General features: G+C 54.5%; 1 protein-coding gene across 1 annotated transcript in view; it reads right to left on the reverse strand.

Moving 5' to 3' along the window:
* Positions 1–16,863, reverse strand: part of LOC110594059 (long-chain-fatty-acid--CoA ligase ACSBG2-like) — a 19,067-nt gene extending 2,204 nt beyond the window's left edge. Inside the window, exons 1-11 of the mRNA XM_044913122.1 lie at positions 16,836–16,863; positions 16,285–16,508; positions 12,813–12,901; positions 12,163–12,283; positions 7,099–7,179; positions 6,820–6,969; positions 6,527–6,703; positions 4,600–4,781; positions 4,256–4,489; positions 800–1,017; positions 403–542 (exon numbers count right to left, since the gene is read on the reverse strand). Of these exons, the coding sequence (XP_044769057.1) occupies positions 403–542; positions 800–1,017; positions 4,256–4,489; positions 4,600–4,781; positions 6,527–6,703; positions 6,820–6,969; positions 7,099–7,179; positions 12,163–12,283; positions 12,813–12,901; positions 16,285–16,508; positions 16,836–16,863 (1,644 nt within the window). The remainder of the gene's footprint in view (positions 1–402; positions 543–799; positions 1,018–4,255; positions 4,490–4,599; positions 4,782–6,526; positions 6,704–6,819; positions 6,970–7,098; positions 7,180–12,162; positions 12,284–12,812; positions 12,902–16,284; positions 16,509–16,835) is intronic.
* Positions 16,864–17,323: the final 460 nt, after the last annotated feature.

The following is a 17,323-nucleotide window of genomic DNA, read 5'->3' on the forward strand; positions in this document are numbered from 1 at the left end:
CGCCCACACCGGCCCCCAAGCCCAGCTCCCCAGGCGGGGGGCTCGCCCTCGTGGGTCACCCGTCACTCTCGGCCCTGGGAAGGCCAGGTCCCCCTCCCCGTGGTGCAAATGAGAAAACAGGCTTGACCTGGGGAGACTTGCCCACACGTCCCTGCTTCCTAGGGGCTGGTGCGGGGGGCGGGGGACGGCCTGCTCAGGCCCAGCTGCCCTTTCTCTGGAAACGGGCCAGGAGCTTCTCCCCCATGGGGCCTGGCCAGGGTACCCCAGGCTTGGCACCGAGTGACCGACCCATTGCCTCTCCTCTCCCAGCCTCAGTTTCCCCATCTTGAAACCGGGACAGCAGGCTCCGTCCAGCCGGCAGCCCGGATTGCCACGAGGCTCGAAAACGCAGGCACGAGGTACCTTCAGCGTGAGCAGGGCACACAGGTATGGGGCGTCCTGGCCCACCAGCACGACGTAGCGCACGATGGGGATGTACCTCTTCACCCGCTCCTCGATGGGGTTCGGGTTGATCCTCTCGCCTGAGCTGAGGGTGATGATATCTGCATGCGGAGAGGGAGCAGGGCTGTGGTCCTGAGAAGCCGCATCAAGCCAGCCCTCCTGGAGCCCACGGCCACCCCTTGACATTCAGAAACGACGGAGATGGAGCCCAGGCGTACAAAGCGCGTCCCTTCCTCCAAGCTGGACTTTGGTCCTCCCCCTCATCGTCGTGCTGTGTGCAACCCGCACCACTGTCCACAGCAGCCCTGTGGGGGCCCGGTCAGAGGCAGAGAGCACCTTGCAGCCATGTCTTGCTCACCTCTGGCGTTGCCCACAACATAGAGGAATTCATCCGTGTCCAAAAAGCCCAGGTCGCCCGTGTGCAACCAGCCGTGAGCATCGATCTTCTCCTGGGTATTCTCCTCATCATTGAGATACCCCATGAAGATGTTCCGGCCCCAAATGTAGATGTCCCCAGTGCCCTTCTCATCTTCCTTCTGCGTCTTGGTGTGGGTGCTGGGGAGGGACTTCCCACAGCTGGGGACCGTGGGCAGGGAAGGGGTATTATAGACACACCAGATAGAGATTCCCACTGGCAGAGGGGCACCCCCGGCACACAGCCACTCAGATCCTAGGCCTTTCCTGCCTGTCTGGCTTCTAGAGTCCTGCAGATCCAAAGCAGGGGGCAGGTGGAGAAGGGGGGACAGGGTGTGGTCCCTCAGGGAGTGAAGGCTTGGCCCACCCTGACTTGGAACTGAGCTTGCCGGGCATGTGAATGTACCACACCCAGCCCCTGGCCACCAGCAGCCCACAGATGAGCACAGGGGACAAGGCAAGAGGCACATAAACTCAAGACACCTTTTGGGTGGAACGGGTCGCTGTGGGAGGTATCTGGGCAGGAGAGAAAACGGTACAGTCGGGGCAAGAATGGGGCATCTCACCTTGTCTGCTTGTCTCCTTGGAAATTGGGGGTGGGGGCTGAGGGCTGGCGCTCCACCCCTCAAATTTCGAGGTTCCTATCCAGGCACCTGGACCCCAATCCTTGCCCCGCTTTCTCCCCAGGCTGTCTGGAGACTCAGGGCAAGGCCTCAGAGCTGGCCCGGCCAATGCCCAGGATGCACCTGCCTGGACTGAATTGTGTCACCCCCAAATTCCTAACACCTGATGGGGTGGTATTTGGAGATGGTTAGGTCTCGATGAGGTCCTGAGATTGGGAACTTCATGATGGGACTGATGTCCTTTAAGGAGAGACACCAGAGTGAGCTTGCTCTCTCTCTCCACCATGCAAAGACACGGAGAGAAGCCAGCCGTCCACACCCACAATCGAATCAGGGACCCCTTGATCTTGCAGCCTCCGGAACTGAGGCTAAATCTGTGTGGTTCTCTAAGCCCCCCTGGCCTGCCTGTGGTGCTGTCACGGCAGCCCGAGCTGAGACACACTCAGCAAGGGCAGATGCCTGCCCCCCCCCCCCGTGCAGGGCAAGCTCCCGGAACGAGCAAAGCGCCCAACAAGAGTGGAAAACTGAAAGGCTCCGCTGAGCTCCTCTGCTCTGACCGATTTCACGGCTGCGAACACCGCTTCCCTTGAGCTGCTTATGTCTTGTGTGGAATGATAGACTGCGAGCCCCACCCGCCACGTGGCAGGGATTCTTGACGTCGGGTTCCCCACTGTGACCCTAGTGGTCTGACACCACCTGCAGGCAGCGATCACTCCACACGCCAAGGGGCCACCCAGTCGGGCAACAGCCTCGGGCCACGTAACCTGTCCTTCCTTCTGCCTCCGTGCCTGTCCGCCTTTCTGCCCTGCCTCTCTGGGTTTGGGGGTCGAGGAGACCCTGTGGGTGGGAAAGTGCTCTGTGACTGGCTCTTTGTCCTGTCTCTGCTGAAGGTTGCTTCCATCTCTCCGAAGCCAAGGTGCTCGAAAGATGGTGACGCAGACTCTCGCCTTGACCAAACGCCGGTCAGCCTCCTCTGAGCTCTCTTCTCGCTAGCCCTTGGCCTTGGTCTCAAAGCACAAACCATTTCATCCACTCCCGCCCAGAGAGACTTGAGAAAACCTTAGCATTTCCGAACGCCCAAGGCCACATCCCCAGGATGGCTCCATCCCCCTTACATCCCTGCCCAAGAAAGCTCAAAGCTGCCTGAAGAGTTTCCCAGTTGGCCCCCCAAGCTTGCAGATAAGTTCTTCCCCTGCCCTTGGAGATGCAAATCCACCACCCAGAACTTTCTCCTCTTTTTGAAGTACAAACCTTCAGGGAGGTAGGTAACTCTGGCTCTCACCCCCAGCGCCTGTGGGAGGCACAGGACCCCACCCCAGAGGGGCAGCTGGCGCTGATCTATGCCTCCTGCCACAAATACATGAGATTTCTCTCCAGAGAAGCACCAGTCTTCAGACCCGGATGGGTTCAGTTAGTGACCCCCCCACCCCCACCTTTCCTGCTTTTTGTGATGGCCACTTCCCAGACGGCTCAAGCCCCCACCACCTCCCCCAAACCCACAGACCCCTCTGAGACGTCCAGTCCCTCGGCCCAAATTGAAGTGGAGATCAGTTCACACCGGGCCCTTCTGGCTGAATTAGTAGTAGTGAATAAAATCTGTCCCTGTTTCTTTAAGGAGTGTCGGGTTTTACCTTTGAAAAGGGTCACCCGTCCAGAGCTGAGCGAGCCCCAGGTTAGGGAGATCTAGGGCAGGGGAGAAAGCCAGCACACCAAAAGGGCCGTGACTCGTCCAAGTCCCCTATGTTGTCCTGATTTTTCAACAAAGGCTGAGTCCTCCATGCAATGTGCAGGGGGCCCCGAACTAAATCAGTGGTGGTAGCAGCCAGCCCCCAGGATGGCTTTGCCCACCCGGAATCCACATCTAGTGTAGCCCCCTTGCACCCTGGAGAAGGCTGGTCTGCCTGACCCTGTCAGACGTGGCAGAAATAACAAAGTGCCACTTCTGAGGTTAGGTCATAATAGGGTTGCCCGATCAAATATAAGATGCCTGGTTATATTTGAATTACAAATTTTTCTGTAAGTATAAGTATATCCCAGATACTACAGGGCATATACTTATACTTTAAAAAAAAAGTTGTTTGTCTGAAATTCAAACATCCCTGGGTGTCCTGTATATTTATTTGCTGAATCTGGCCACCTAAAGGAGAGTGTGGCTTCCACTTTGCCCTCTCTGGGGTCTCTTGTGTGGGGGAAGCCTATTGCCATGGTGGGGGACCCCCCCAAGCAGCCCAGTGGAGAGGTCAGCATAGCAAAGAAGCAAAGCCTCCTCCTGCTGAAAGCCAGCAAGAAACTGAGGCCTCCTGCCCACGGCCGTGTGAGGAAGCCAGCCTCCGGGAGGCTTCTCTGGCCTCGGTTGAGCCTTCAGATGAGGCTGCCCCAGCCAACAGCTTGACTGCGACCCCGTGACGGACTCGGAGCCAGGACCACACAGCTACCAAGCAGCTCCCCGATTCCCAACCCATGTGGTACTAAGCTGCTAAATCTGAGGGTTACCTTTACACAGCAATGAATGTGTTCCCTCCCAAGGGGCCAGGGTGTCAAAGATGGTTGGCCATTAGTAAAAAGAATGGTTTCCAAATCAGAAAACAAATCGGAGGGGCTTCAGGCCATCCCACACAGGGGTTCACTTGCTTTCGCTCATTTGCCCTTGGATCTGCGTTCCGTGGTGGAGAAGAACAGAGTAGGGGGACTGCGTGCACCTGGCCAAGGTCAGCCCTGGCCATCCCCTCCCCCACCCCCACCCCCAGCCATCTGTCTGTCCCTCCACCGAGACCCACCTCAGCAGCCGGAAGTCTTGCTGTCTGGAGAGCGTGTGGATGCCCGTGCTCTCGGACAAGCCGTAGAGCTCAAAGATGGGCATGTTGAGGCTGAGGAAGTAATCCAGGGTGGCTCTGGAGAGCCCCAGGCCCAAGTTGAAGTACTGCCGGCAGTGATGGAGGCCCAGGAACCTCCTGGCCTGGTTGAAGGTCAGCCTCTTGGCCAGGCTGAAGCACAGCAGGGAATGGGTCTGCCTTGAGGAGCAGACACAGGGGAGCAGAGTTGGGCCTCAGGACTCCACGCCGGCCCCAGGCGGGTGCCCCCCACCCAGCCCCCTGGGGGCAGCCCTGAGACCCAGCCTCACCTGAGCATCCGCTTTCTGTTTGTCCTGAGTCCCAGCCACATGGCCCACTGGTCCATCCTCCTCCGGAATGGAGTCGACGAGAGCTGGTTGGTCTTCAGGTTGTCCAGCAACCTGTCCCAGACCCACGGGACGCCGTGGAACAGGGTGGGCTTCACCTCCCGCAGTGTGTCTATCAGGGAGCCCTGCACCACACGGCACGATGGGATCCCGGCCAAACCAGGCCCAGCCCTCCGCCCCCCTGCCCCACCGTAGGGCCTGGTGTGTGAAGCCTTTCCCCACGGCCGTGGCCGGGAGCCAAAGGGGATGGCCAGGACCATCTGTTCCCACTTACCCTGATCAGCAGGACGCGCAGGATCCGTCTCCTGGCCCACATGGCTCAACGCATGTGAGATTCAACCACACTGTTGGCTGTTTCTATGGTCCCGGCCACCCTCTCCCAGAACCCTGAGCCGGGGCAAGCGGTGGACGGAGAAGGGAAGGTGCAGAGACAGAGAGAGACAGAGATCGAGACAGAGACACACAGAGAATGACAAACACACATACAGAGATTAAGAGATGGAGGGAGAGAGAGACAAGATGAGACAGAGAGACAGGGATGGGAGGGGGGAGAGAACAGGGAAGGGACAAACTCTGGCTTTGTCACTATTTTCACATCTTCCCGGTTACCAAGAGAGAGTCCCCAGCGACCACAAGCAAAATATTAACAAAGAATGCTGGAGAGTAAAATCGGGACGAAGCCGAGCAAAGCCCACTGGGGCGCACCTAAGCAAATGCCCGCCCCAAAGCTGAGCCAGGTTTCACATTATTAAAAGGCCTTTAGAGAGCTCTAAGAAGAATATCTTGTGACACGTGAAAGTAGGAAATTGAAGGTTTCATGTCCATAATGTTTTCCATTTTTTCAACGAGAAATCTGCAGAGATTTGTTCTCTCCCTAAGTACCTATGTGATTCGCCTCATTGTGCCCCTTGGCCCGGGAACCCTAAATCACTCACTGCCTGGCCCTCTGCAGGACAAGTTTGCGGGCCCCTTGGCTGAGGGAGTTGTAAGGATCCAGGCAATGATGTTCGGGTTCTTCGCTTCTCCCTACTTCCAGTCTTGATGGGAAATGTGCGGTTTTCTACACTCAGAGAGTCAACACAACTGTGATTGAGGTCTCATGATGTATGTCAGTGACCTCAGGTGCTTTTTTTTTATTGCAGTAAAATCCACATAACACCATCTTAACCATTTTAAGTGCACAGCTCAGCGGCATGAAGCACACTCACCCTGTCCTGCAGCACCCCCACCCTCCGTCTCCAGAACTTTCCATCTCCCCACACGGAGACTCTGTCCCCGTGAAGCACGGACTCCCCACCCCCTGCCCCAGCCCCGGCTCCCACCCTCTCCTCTCTGTCTCTGTGGACGGGACTCCTCTGGGGACCTCCTGGGACTGGGGTCCTGCGGGATGTGTCCTTCTGGGTCTGGCTCCTCTCGCTGAGCCCAGTGTCCTCGGGGTCCCTCCACATCGTGGCAGGTGTCAGGGTCCCTTCCTTTCTAAGGCTGGATCATATTCTATTGGATGGGTGGAACTCATTTATTTATCCATTTGTTGATGGGCACCTGGATTGTTTCCCCTCACATGAGTTTTTAATGGCTCGATTAAGCCTCCTGCGCTGGTGATTTTTGCCCTGTGGTAGGAGGTAGATGCAGGCTTCCCATTCCTTAGGACACGAGCTCATGTCTGCCTCAGCCCCTCCACTTCACAGATGGGGAAACTGAGGCCCAGAGAGGAGGAGGAGTAAAGTCGCACAGCCAGCTGGGGGCGGGGGCAGGGCGGGGATTCCAGTGCTGGGCCAGCTGAGCACCCCACGTAGGGTGACCCCAGCCCCTCCAGCCTCCCAACCTCACCTGCACCCACCGCGGCCGAGGGCCGGGGAGCCCCACTCACCCTCAGAGCATCCGGCTGGGCGAAGTAGAGGGCTCCGGCGACAGAGATGGAGACCCACATGTCGAAGAGCTGGGCCCCCATGTAGCTGAGAGGGAGGTAGCTCACCAGGATCTCCTGCTCCTCCGGGGGGCACTTGTAAGACAGCCTCTGGGCCGTGGCCACTGTGGTCCAGGTGATCTGCAAGGCACCTTAGCCATCACCTGTAGGCCATTCTGTTCTCAACCCCCAGGAGCTCACCTTCGTCCACACGAGACCCGGAGCCCCAGGCTGCCGTCTCCGGAGGGGACACTCACATTGTCGTGGCTGAGCATCATGGCCTTCGGGGGGCCTGTGACCGACAGGCTGTAGACCAGGGCACAGCACTGGTTGGGCTTTTGGGAGTCGATGACCCGGTCCAGCGTGTCTTCCGAGATGCCGTCTGCCAGGTCCAAGAACCCTCTCCACTGCAGAGAGGCGGGGGGGTAGGGGGTGGGGAGGGGCTCATGGTGGTGGTGGGGGGAGGGGACCCTTGAGCCTGAGACCTCAACCCCCGGGCTACGGTCCCCGGCCCTGCCCTCCCGGTGAGGACCTACAGAATACAGGTTCTGCAGCCGGGTCCGGATCTCCTCCTTGTACTGGACGATGGCCTTGAGGTGCTTCAAGGAGCCCTGGATCTGCCAGATAGCGTGGGGCTCAGCTCGTGCAGGGCAGGAGTGCGGGTCATAGCTGAGCCCCGAGCCCGTTTCCCCAGCACTTCCCCCACGGATGGCAGGGGCACTCCCCAGTTTTCTCTGTATCGTGGCAAAATACACAGGAATTTACCATTTTAACCATCTCAAAGTGGACAATTGAGCAGTATTTAGTACATTCACGTGATGTGACTGTCACCTCTGTCTAGTTCCAGAACATTCCGTCTCCCCAAAAGGAAACCTTCAGTGCCCATTAGCAGTGTGTCCACTCATCAATCCACTCTGTCTCTACAGATCAGTCCATTCTGGATAGTTCATACAGATGGAATCCTACACTATGTGGCCTTTTGTGTCCGGCTTCTTTCACTGAGCGTCATGTTTTTGAGGTCCATCTACGTTGGGGCGTGTGTCAGAGCTTTCCTCCTTTTAGGGCCTCGGAACAGTCCAGGGTGGGGATGGGCCACAGTTTATCCGTTTGTTGGCTGGTGGACAGCTGGGCTGTCCCCCTGTTTGGGCTGCTGAGAAGGTTGGTGTACGAGTTTTGGTTTGCACACCTGTTTTCCATTCTCTTGAGTAGACACGTAGGTGTGGGATCGCTGGGTCATACGATAAGTCTACAGTTGGCCTTCTTAGGAGCTTTCCAGGGGGCCCGCCCCAATTTCCCTCCCCCCAGCCACGCACGAGGGCTCCAGGGGCTCCACATCTTCACCAACACTTGTCACCTGCGTTTCTGATAATAGCTGTCTTCGTGGGTGGGAAGTGGCATCTCATGGAGGCTTCTGTCTGCATTTTCCGGATGACTTCAGACATTGAGCATCTTCTCTCAGGCTTACTGGCCATTCGTGTTTTTCTTCTCTGGAGAAATGTCTAAGTCCTTCGCCCATTTTTGAACTGGGTTTTCATCGGTGGTGTGTTTTGTTTTTGACCTTGAGGGGTCCTGGACACATTTTGAAGGCAGACTGCATTGGTTTCCTATGGCTGCTAGGATACAACAAGGTCCCGAGTATTGAGCAGCTTGGTCCGGTCTCTCCTTAGAGTCTCGTAATCCCCAAATCAAGGCTTGGGAAGGCTAGGTCCCTTCTGGAGTCTCCACGGCAGGATTGTTCATTTGGGAACTGGCTCATTCCAGTTGTTGGCAGAATTCTGTTCCCTGCAGTTGTAGGACTGAGGTCTGCCTGTCTCCTTGCTGGCTGTCGGCTGAGGGCCCTTCTCAGCTTCCAGAGGCCACCATGTTCCCTGGCTCATGGTCCCTTCCTCCATTTTCAGAGCCAGAAACAGGGGGATTGAGTTCCTCTCATGCTTTGAATCTCTCTGCTCTCCCTTCTGCCTTATCTTTCCTGTCTCCAGCCAGAGAAAAGTCTGTGCTTTGAAGGGCTCCTGTGATTATAGGGGACCCACCCGGATAATCCAGGATCATCTCCCAGATGAAGGGCCTGAATCTTAATCCCATCAGTGAAATCCCTTTTGCCACACGAGGTGCCATGATCACAGGTCCCAGGGATTAGGGCGTGGACATCTTTGGCATTATCCTGCTGATCACACCAAGCTAACGGCATTTCCTGAGAGATAGGACTCAGGAATGGGGCCAGACTTTGGGTCTGAGAAGCTGGAAGGAGGAAGCTGCTGTCACCCAAGCTGGGAAACACAGAGGGAAGAGCAGGTTTTGGGGGAAAGATCCGGAGCTTGGGTCTGGACAGGCTGCATCTGAGATGCCTCTTCGGCATCCCAGGGTGATTATTGGGAAAGCGGGAGATAAAAACGTGGGAAGTGGGGCGCCTGGGTGGCTCAGTTGGTTGGGCGACTGCCTTCGGCTCAGGTCATGATCCTGGAGTCCCAGGATCGAGTCCCGCATCGGGCTCCCTGCTCGGCGGAGAGTCTGCTTCTCCCTCTGACCCTCCTCCCTCTCATGCTGTCTCTCATTCTCTCTCTCAAATAAATAAACAAAATCTTTAAAAAAAAAAAATGTGGGAAGTGTCCACACACAGGTATCAGCCGGGGAAAAGATACAGAGCATGGAAAGCAAGCGGTCTGCTGTCCCAGGACTGGCTCCGTGATTAAGGTTCGAACAAGTGAAGAGGAGTAAGGAGGAGAGCCGGGCAGTGAAAGTTTCATTATTTACATCATCCTTACCCCATCAGGGGCTCACCTTCCTGGGGGGAAAATGACCCAGGCCACATACCTGGTCACCTGCACAGACGCTGTCTTAAGTTTATTTACTTATTTATTTATTTAATAAACATTAAAAATTTTAATGGTGGTAAAAAAATACATAACAAAGTTTACTATCTTAACCATTTTTAAGCATACAGTTTGTAGTGTTAAGTGTATGTGCATTACTGTGCAACAGATCTCCAGAACTTTCCATCTCCCCACACGGAGACTCTGTCCCCACGAAGCACGGACTCCCCACCCCCTGCCCCAGCCCCCGCTTGCACCCTCTCCTCTCCGTCTGTGTGGACGGGACTCCTCTGGGACCTCCTGGGAGTGGGGTCCTGCGGGATGTGTCCTTCTGGGTCTGGCTCCTCTCACTGAGCACAGTGTCCTCGGGGTCCCTCCACGTCGTGGCAGGTGTCAGGGTCCCTTCCTTTTTAAGGCTGAATAATATTCCATTGTCTGGATGGAGCATATTTTGTTTATTCATTCATCCATCAACGGACATTTGGGTTATTTCCACATCTTGACTACTGTGGATGCTGCTGCTATGAACTTGAATGCACCAATAAATCTTCAAGGTCTTTCCTTCACTTCTTTCAGATACGTATCTGCAAGTGGGATTGCTGCTACCTCTAAAGTTTTGAGGACTCTCCATGCTGTGTTCTATAGTGGCCACACCAGTTTCCGTTCTTGCCAACAGAGGCCTGGATTGATTGACGAATAATTTACATGCAGTAAAAGTCACCGTTTTAGGTCTACAGTTTCACAAGTCTTTTTTTAAGATTGATTGATTGATTTTTAGAGAAAGAGAGAGAGTGGCGGGGAGGGGCAGAGGGAGAGAGAGAGAGAGAATCTCAAGCAGACTCCACGCTGAGCGTGGAGCCTCACACGGGGCTCAATCTCACGACCCTGAGATCACGACCTGAGCCAAAACCAAGAGTCAGACGCTCAACTGACTGAGCCACCCAGGCGCCCCCAGTTCCATGAGCCTTGACAAACTTAGAGCAGTGTGACCACCACCTTAATCAAGATCTGGAATATTTCCATCGCCCCGTAAAGTTTCCTCGGGCCCTTTTGTGGTCAGGCTGGCAGCCACTGCCCTGGATTTCTGTCCCATAGCTTTGCCTTTCCTGGGGGCTTCACATCTATGAACTCACACCGAAGCGGGTAGCCTACCCTCTGGTGTCGTCCCTTCAGCACATTTCAGACGCAGCCACGTGATTGCACATACCAGGAGTCCAGTCATTGCTATTGTTTGGTTGGTACGAACGGACCACCATTTGTTCATCCAAATGATAGAAAAACAACTGGATCTTGGTTAGTGGATGTTTGGGCAGTTTTGGGCAATCATGCACAGAACGGTCACAGACACTTCCAGGCGGTATAGACGCTTGTTCTGATTTCTCTTGGGTACAGACTCCGGAGTTGAAGGTCTGGACCATCTCGCAGGTGTTTGTTACCAAACGGTCAAGCCATTTGCCAAGGTGACTGTACCATCTTGCATTTCTGCCAACAATGAAGGAGTGTTCCACTGCAACCCCATCAACACTTGGTATTGTCCATTTTAAAACTGGAGGCACCCTCGTGGGTGTTTCGTGGTGGCCCTGTCTTTGCATACGTGCCTCTGTCCACTTGTCATGGGTCCTCTTAGGGTCCCCATTTCCCAGGGTTCAGCTCAGGCTGCAGGACAGGGCAGGGGCTGGTACAGAAGTCTCAGCTGTAGGACCATCACTGGTTCCTTATAGCATAGGGTTACGGGTGCTATATGGGAGGGAGAAGAAGACCCAGAGCCTGGGGTGGCCGACCATGAGTGGGCATTACCCTGACATCCACCTCCTCTGGGTGCCCCATACGCCCATGGATCTTTCCCCATTCCCTCCCTGGAACAAAGATCAAATAGCAATGACCATCCCATTGACGATCCTATTGACAATAGCGTTAGCATTGAACACTGACCATGCTAAGCTCTGTCCTAGCCCATTACAGGTTTACTTAGTTCATCCTCGGAACCAAACCCATTAGGTAGGTCCTATTACCACTCCCATTTTACAGGTGAGGAACCTGAGGCACCAGGAGGCCAAACACCGTGCCCCATGGCCCGGAGTTAGTGAAGGTGGCCTCTGCGCCATGGAGCCCACGCCCAGAACCACCTCATTTGGATCAGCCCCGGACCCAAGGAAATCCAGGGTTCTCCTGTGCAGTTCCATTAAGATGAAATGTCCAGAACAGGCAAATCCGCAGAGACAGAACGTGGGTTGGTGGTTGCCAGGGGATGGCGCCAGGGGAATGAAGCGTCCCCACTAATGGGCACAGGGTTTGCTTTTCAGGTGATGGAATGTTCTGGAACCAGAGGTCATGGTTGCACAACACTGTGTGTTCACTCAATGCCACTGAACTAAAAAGGGTTATGACAATAAATTGTATATTATGTGCATTTTACCACAATAATTTTTTTTTAAGTGGGAAGAGAGGATCTGCTTACAGTGGGCACATCTAAGTCCCGGTTTGGGGTGTGTTGGGGGTCAGCCCGAGCCATCATTGAGCGGGCTCTGACTTCCTCACGCTTGAGCACCTGCTGCGGTCAGCAATGCAAAGGCCATTTGGCAGGAAGAGCACATGCCTGGCACCTCTTAGAGGCCCTGGACCTGCCCATGCATGGAATCCACAGTTCCCAGCTTGTGCGTAACAATGGGATGGTAGGCACATCGTTCATTGGATCCCTTTTGTTTACTAGGCAAAGTCTGTGCCTTTACCTAAGCTGTGCCCTCCACCCGGCATGCCCTCCTGGCTCCCGCAGGTCCCGGAGTCACTGACCTGGATGATTTTCTGCAACTGCCTGTCATTATCCACCACAAATATGTCCATCTCCGAGCTTTCGGCGATGACCTGGCAGGCTTTTGGGGAGTTGGTGGACAAGATGCCAACAGAGAAGCCTCTGGAAGCAGAACCCAAGAGGTGAGGACCCACTGGTGAATTGCAGGGCTCCCAGGAGGCCGGTTTGGCCAAAGCAGAGACAGTCCCTCGGGCAGAGTACAGAGTGTGGCAGATACCCCCACACACCCACAAAATGCCTTGTTTGAAGGTGGGACTCAGGGACAGCTTGTGCGTGGGTCCTGCCCTCCAGGGGTTTCCCAATGGTCTGGACAAGTAGAGGAGGGCCCAATGCCAGAGAATCCTGGGGAGTGGGGAAGGCTTTTGGGGGGAGGGGTCATGGGAGCTGGGCTTCACAGGATGTGTATGAGTTCGACAGGTAGAGAGTGTCAGGAAGGGTGAGCTGGCTGGTGCCCAGGGCTGAGCCCTTGACAAATCCCACTGAGCACAGACCAAACAGGAGCCTTAGTCTGCTCCCTGAACTGGGGACTCTTCTGTGAGACCCCTATGGGTTCAAGAGGAGGGATGAGCCTTTGCTGGGCTGGTGGCTTCCTGACTCCATGTACCCCAGGGAGATACCAGGTACCTCTTACCCAGCCATGATAGCACCAATGCTGGCGATGGCCCACTCCTCCGAGTTTAACCCCATGATCCCCACGCCGTGGAAGCGCGCCAGGCCCAGCTGGGGAAGGAGGCCCTTGTGAGGCACGGGCGGGCTCACCTGCCACTTGACCCCGCCTGCCCGGGAGCCTCAGGCTGAGAGCCCTGGGCTGCCTTTTCTCCGTTGACCATTTGTGCTTCTGTTTGCTGATAAAAATAGCCCATGCCCCCATTACAAGCTACCCCATATTCATCTTGAGCGGTGGTTCTCAAGAGGGATGATTCTGCCTTCCCAGCTGACATTGGGCAACATCGGGAGACATTTCCGGGGAAGGGAACGGTGCTGACATCGAGTGGGTGGGCACCAGGGAGGCTGAGAAACATCCTCTAATGTACAGGACAGACCCCTCTGCAAAGAATGATCCAGCCCCAAGTATCGACAGTACTGAGATAAAAAACCCTGAGATAGGGGCGCCTGGGTGGCTCAGTTGGTTAAGCGACTGCCTTCGGCTCAGGTCATGATCCTGGAGTCCCGGGATCGAGTCTCGCATCGGGCTCCTTGCTCAGCGGGGAGTCTGCTTCTCCCTCTGACCCTCCCCCCTCTCATGCTCTCTCTCTATCTCATTCTCTCTCAAATAAATAAATTTAAAAAATCTTTAAAAAAAAAAACAAAAAAACCCTGAGATAATACAAACAAAATGCTCTCCCTCCAACATTTTTATGAATAAATATTTGACAAAATCAGGACAGTACTATGCCTATATTTTCTTAACGTGCCATTGTTCATAAAACCATACATCCTATTTTCCCAGCCTTTAAATATTTCTCTATGGTATCAAATATAATACCTTTATGATATTGTGTAATATAGAGATGTCATAATTTAGGGGCGCCTGGGTGGCTCAGTCGTTAAGTGTCTGCCTTCGGCTCGAGTCATGATCTTGGGGTCCTGGGATCGAGTCCTGCATCGGGCTCCCTGCTCAGCGGGGAGCCTGTTTCTCCATCTGCCTCTGCCCCTGCCCTCTCCCCCCACCGCTTGTGCTCTCTCTCTCAAATAAATAAAATCTTTTAAAAAAAATGTCATAATTTAGTGACCCCCCACCCTTTATTGGTTGATACTTAGGTAAGATCCTTTTTCCCCTCCATTTTTATTAGATAAAATGTTGGGAGAACATCTGCATAGCTCAAGCTCTGTTTACCCACATGATTATTTGTGCTGACGTCCGGATTGACTTAAAAATTCAAAACAGTGCACCATTCATCCATCCTGGCAGAACCAGGGGATGTCACCACCTGGCCCCCAGGTGGGCCTTTCCCCTCCACTCTAGACTCTCGGGTACAACTGCCCACTCCTGGTGTCCTTGTCTAAACAGGGCATCACAAACTCAACATGGCCCAAACAGAATTGTTGATGTTACCAACTCCGCTCTGCCGACCCTGCCTTCCACAATCTCAGTTAAAAGCAGTTCCTTCAAGTTGCCCAGGCCAGAAATCTTGATCATCCTCAGCACCTTTCGTTCTTCCGGACACCCAGTTCATCAGGAAATGATGTTGGCTCTGCCTTCAGAATCTGACCACTTCTCATCCCCTCCCCTGCTACCATACAGGTCCCAAATCTTCATCTCAGCCTCAACTGGTCTCTCTTTTTCCACCCAGTCTGTTCTCTCTGCAGCAGCCACACAGTGCTTGTGAGCACTCAACTCTGGGCACATCCCTCTGCTTAGAGCCCTCCATGGCTCCCACCTCACTCCTGGTAAAAGCCCCACAAGGCCCAGCAAGACCTGTCCCCATTACCCCCTGCCCTCACCACCTTCCTCTCTCCCCCTCATTCACTCTGCTTTAGACACATGGGCCTCTTTGCTGTTCTGCCAACATGCCAGGCACTGTCCTGCCCCAGGGCCTTTGCACATTTGTTTCCACTACCTGTAACACTTATCCCCAAATACTCACTTAGATTCTCCCCTCCCGGTTGTTTAAGTTTTGTTGAAATACCATTCTCAGAGAGGCTCTTATTGGCCACCATAGGGTAAGATTTCAACCCCCACCCCAACTCATCTACCCCTTTCTTTTCTTTAGTTTTCTCTGGATCATTATCTACTTCCTGCATACTTGTTATGTTGACTGTCAAGTCCCTAGAGGTCTCTTATCCCCTTTCCTAATCTGATAAATGGGTATTCCTTCATTGAAGACATACCCAAGGGGCTAGATTCTGGGGGCCTGCAATGAATGAGGCAGTTTGGCCCCTTGCCCTCATGAACTGACCAACTAAACAAATAAATTATATAACCACGTAATCATGTGGCTATGAGAACTGGGCAGAAGCTTTCAAGGGGGCTATGATAGAAAGTGTTGGGGGGTTGGTGAGTCTGGGGATCCAGGGTGATCAGGGATGACCTCACTCAAAAGATGAGACATTGGAGGGGCGCCTGGGTGGCTTAGTCGGCTGAGTGTCTGACTTGTGATTACGGCTTAGGTCATGATCTCAGTCAGGGTCGTGAGATCAAGCCCAGGATCAGGCTCTGCGCTCAGCGGGGAGCCTGCTTGAGAGTCTTTCTCCCTCTGCCCGCCCCCATAAATAAATAAATCTTGAAGAAAAAAAAGATGAGACATTGGAGAAGAGACACATTAACAACAACTGCCATTAGAATATAGCTAATGCTGATGTAATGCTGTGTGAGCCAGAGGCTGTTTGATAAACTCCCTGAATTCTTTTTTTTTTTAGAGCACAAGCAGGGGGAGCGGCAGAGGGAGAGGGAGAAGCAGGTTCCTCGCTGAGCAGAGAGCCTGACGTGGAGCTCGATCCCAGGACCTGGAGATCATGACCTGAGCCAAAGGCAGACGCTTCACCCACTGAGCCACCCAGGCGCCCCAACTCTGTGAATTCTTGTAGCAAACCCTTGTGCTATAGGGGCTTTTATATTTTATTTTATATATTCGTACATAAAATGCTAATGGAACACGTTTTATACTAAATTTAAAAAAGTATATAACGGGTATGTCCATATATAACTTTTATATTTTTAAAATCATACATATATAAAAAGATATAAAAATCCCCATTTTACAGATGGGGAAACCGAGGCACGGCGAGGCTGAGTAATTAAAAAAAGAAGTTTGAAGCACAGCTGACACCAAGTATTCCATTAGCTTCGTGGGTACAACACAGTGATTCCTCAAGTCTATACATGATGCTATGCCCACAAGTGTAGCCTAAGTAATTTTTTAACAAAAAAGCCACAGGCATCTAACTACACCTCATGGTGAGCGAGGTTGAGTGATGTGAGCAAGAACGGGCAGGTAAGCGCGGACCCGGAGGAAAGGATGCGCGCACAGGGTGGCCTGGCAGGAGGGGTGCTTCAGGAAAGACAAGTCGGTGAGGGGCGCGCAGGCGCGGTGGCGCGGGCGCCCCAGTGCGCAAGCGCAGAGGGGCGGGCGTGCGCGCAGGCGCGGAAGGGCACGTGGTACCTTGAGGAAGGCTTTGGCGGCGCGCCGGCACTCTTCGTAGTACTCGATGTAGGTGAGCAGGTGCCAGCCGTTCCTGTGCTTGGAGCCGAGAGCGATGTAGTTGGCGTACTTGATGGCCGTGTTCATGACCATGTCGTGCACGGTGATGGGCGCCTGGCTGGTGAAGGCGTTCTCCTGCCGCAGGTGCACCTCGCCGTCGCGCTTTGACGTCCAGTAGGGGTGGCCTGTGGGCAGGCGGGGCTCGGGGGCAGTGAGACCCCAGGTGGGTGAAAGAGGGGCAGGGCTGTGGCCCTGACGGTGGCAGGGGCGGGCTGAGAAAGTGGGGGAGGGTGGGAGGTGGGAGAGAGGCATGGCGGACAGAGGAAGAAAGACACCACCGACGAGGGAGAAAGATGGAAGGGGATAGCGAGACACAGAAGAGGGCGCAGGGACGCGTGGACAGGCAGATGCGCTGGCCCAGAGGGTGGAGTTCAGCAGCAGCCGCACCAGCGAGCAGGCAGCTCAGTCACAGGCCCACTGCCTCTCCTGTGGACTTCCCGAGGACCGGGCACCTCTGACAACTGGGTCCAGCTTCGCCATCTCCCTCCCCTACTCCCAGCCACTCGGCCAGCCTCCCCCACCATCCTGACGCGACCTCCGAGATCCTGAGGCTGGCTCACCCACCCTTAGCCAACCCTGACTGGCTTCTCTGGGGCCCAAAGAGCCCCCTACCTTTGGCTTTACTTTCCGGTTGGTGATCTCTCTCCGTCAGACTCAGTGTTTTGAGTGAGGACATGGTGTGCAGGGTATCTTCGGCCTCTCTTCTTACTGTCTGGGGAGCATCTGGTCTCCTGGGACGTTCATAGAAACACAGTTGCAGTCCAGTGGAGGGTGGGGAGTGTCCAGCTGTGGGGAGGCACAGGGGTCCCACCTACTCATGGGGGTGGGTCAGGGAAGGCTGCTCTGAACAGTGGGTAGGAGTTGATCGGGCAAATAAGGGAGGGAGAAACATCTGAGCAAAGAGAGTAATGCAATGAAGCCCATCGGGGCTGGAGGATAA

Source organism: Neomonachus schauinslandi, chromosome 1 (genome assembly GCF_002201575.2).
Source record: "Neomonachus schauinslandi chromosome 1, ASM220157v2, whole genome shotgun sequence".
Classification (NCBI taxonomy): Eukaryota; Metazoa; Chordata; class Mammalia; order Carnivora; family Phocidae; genus Neomonachus; species Neomonachus schauinslandi.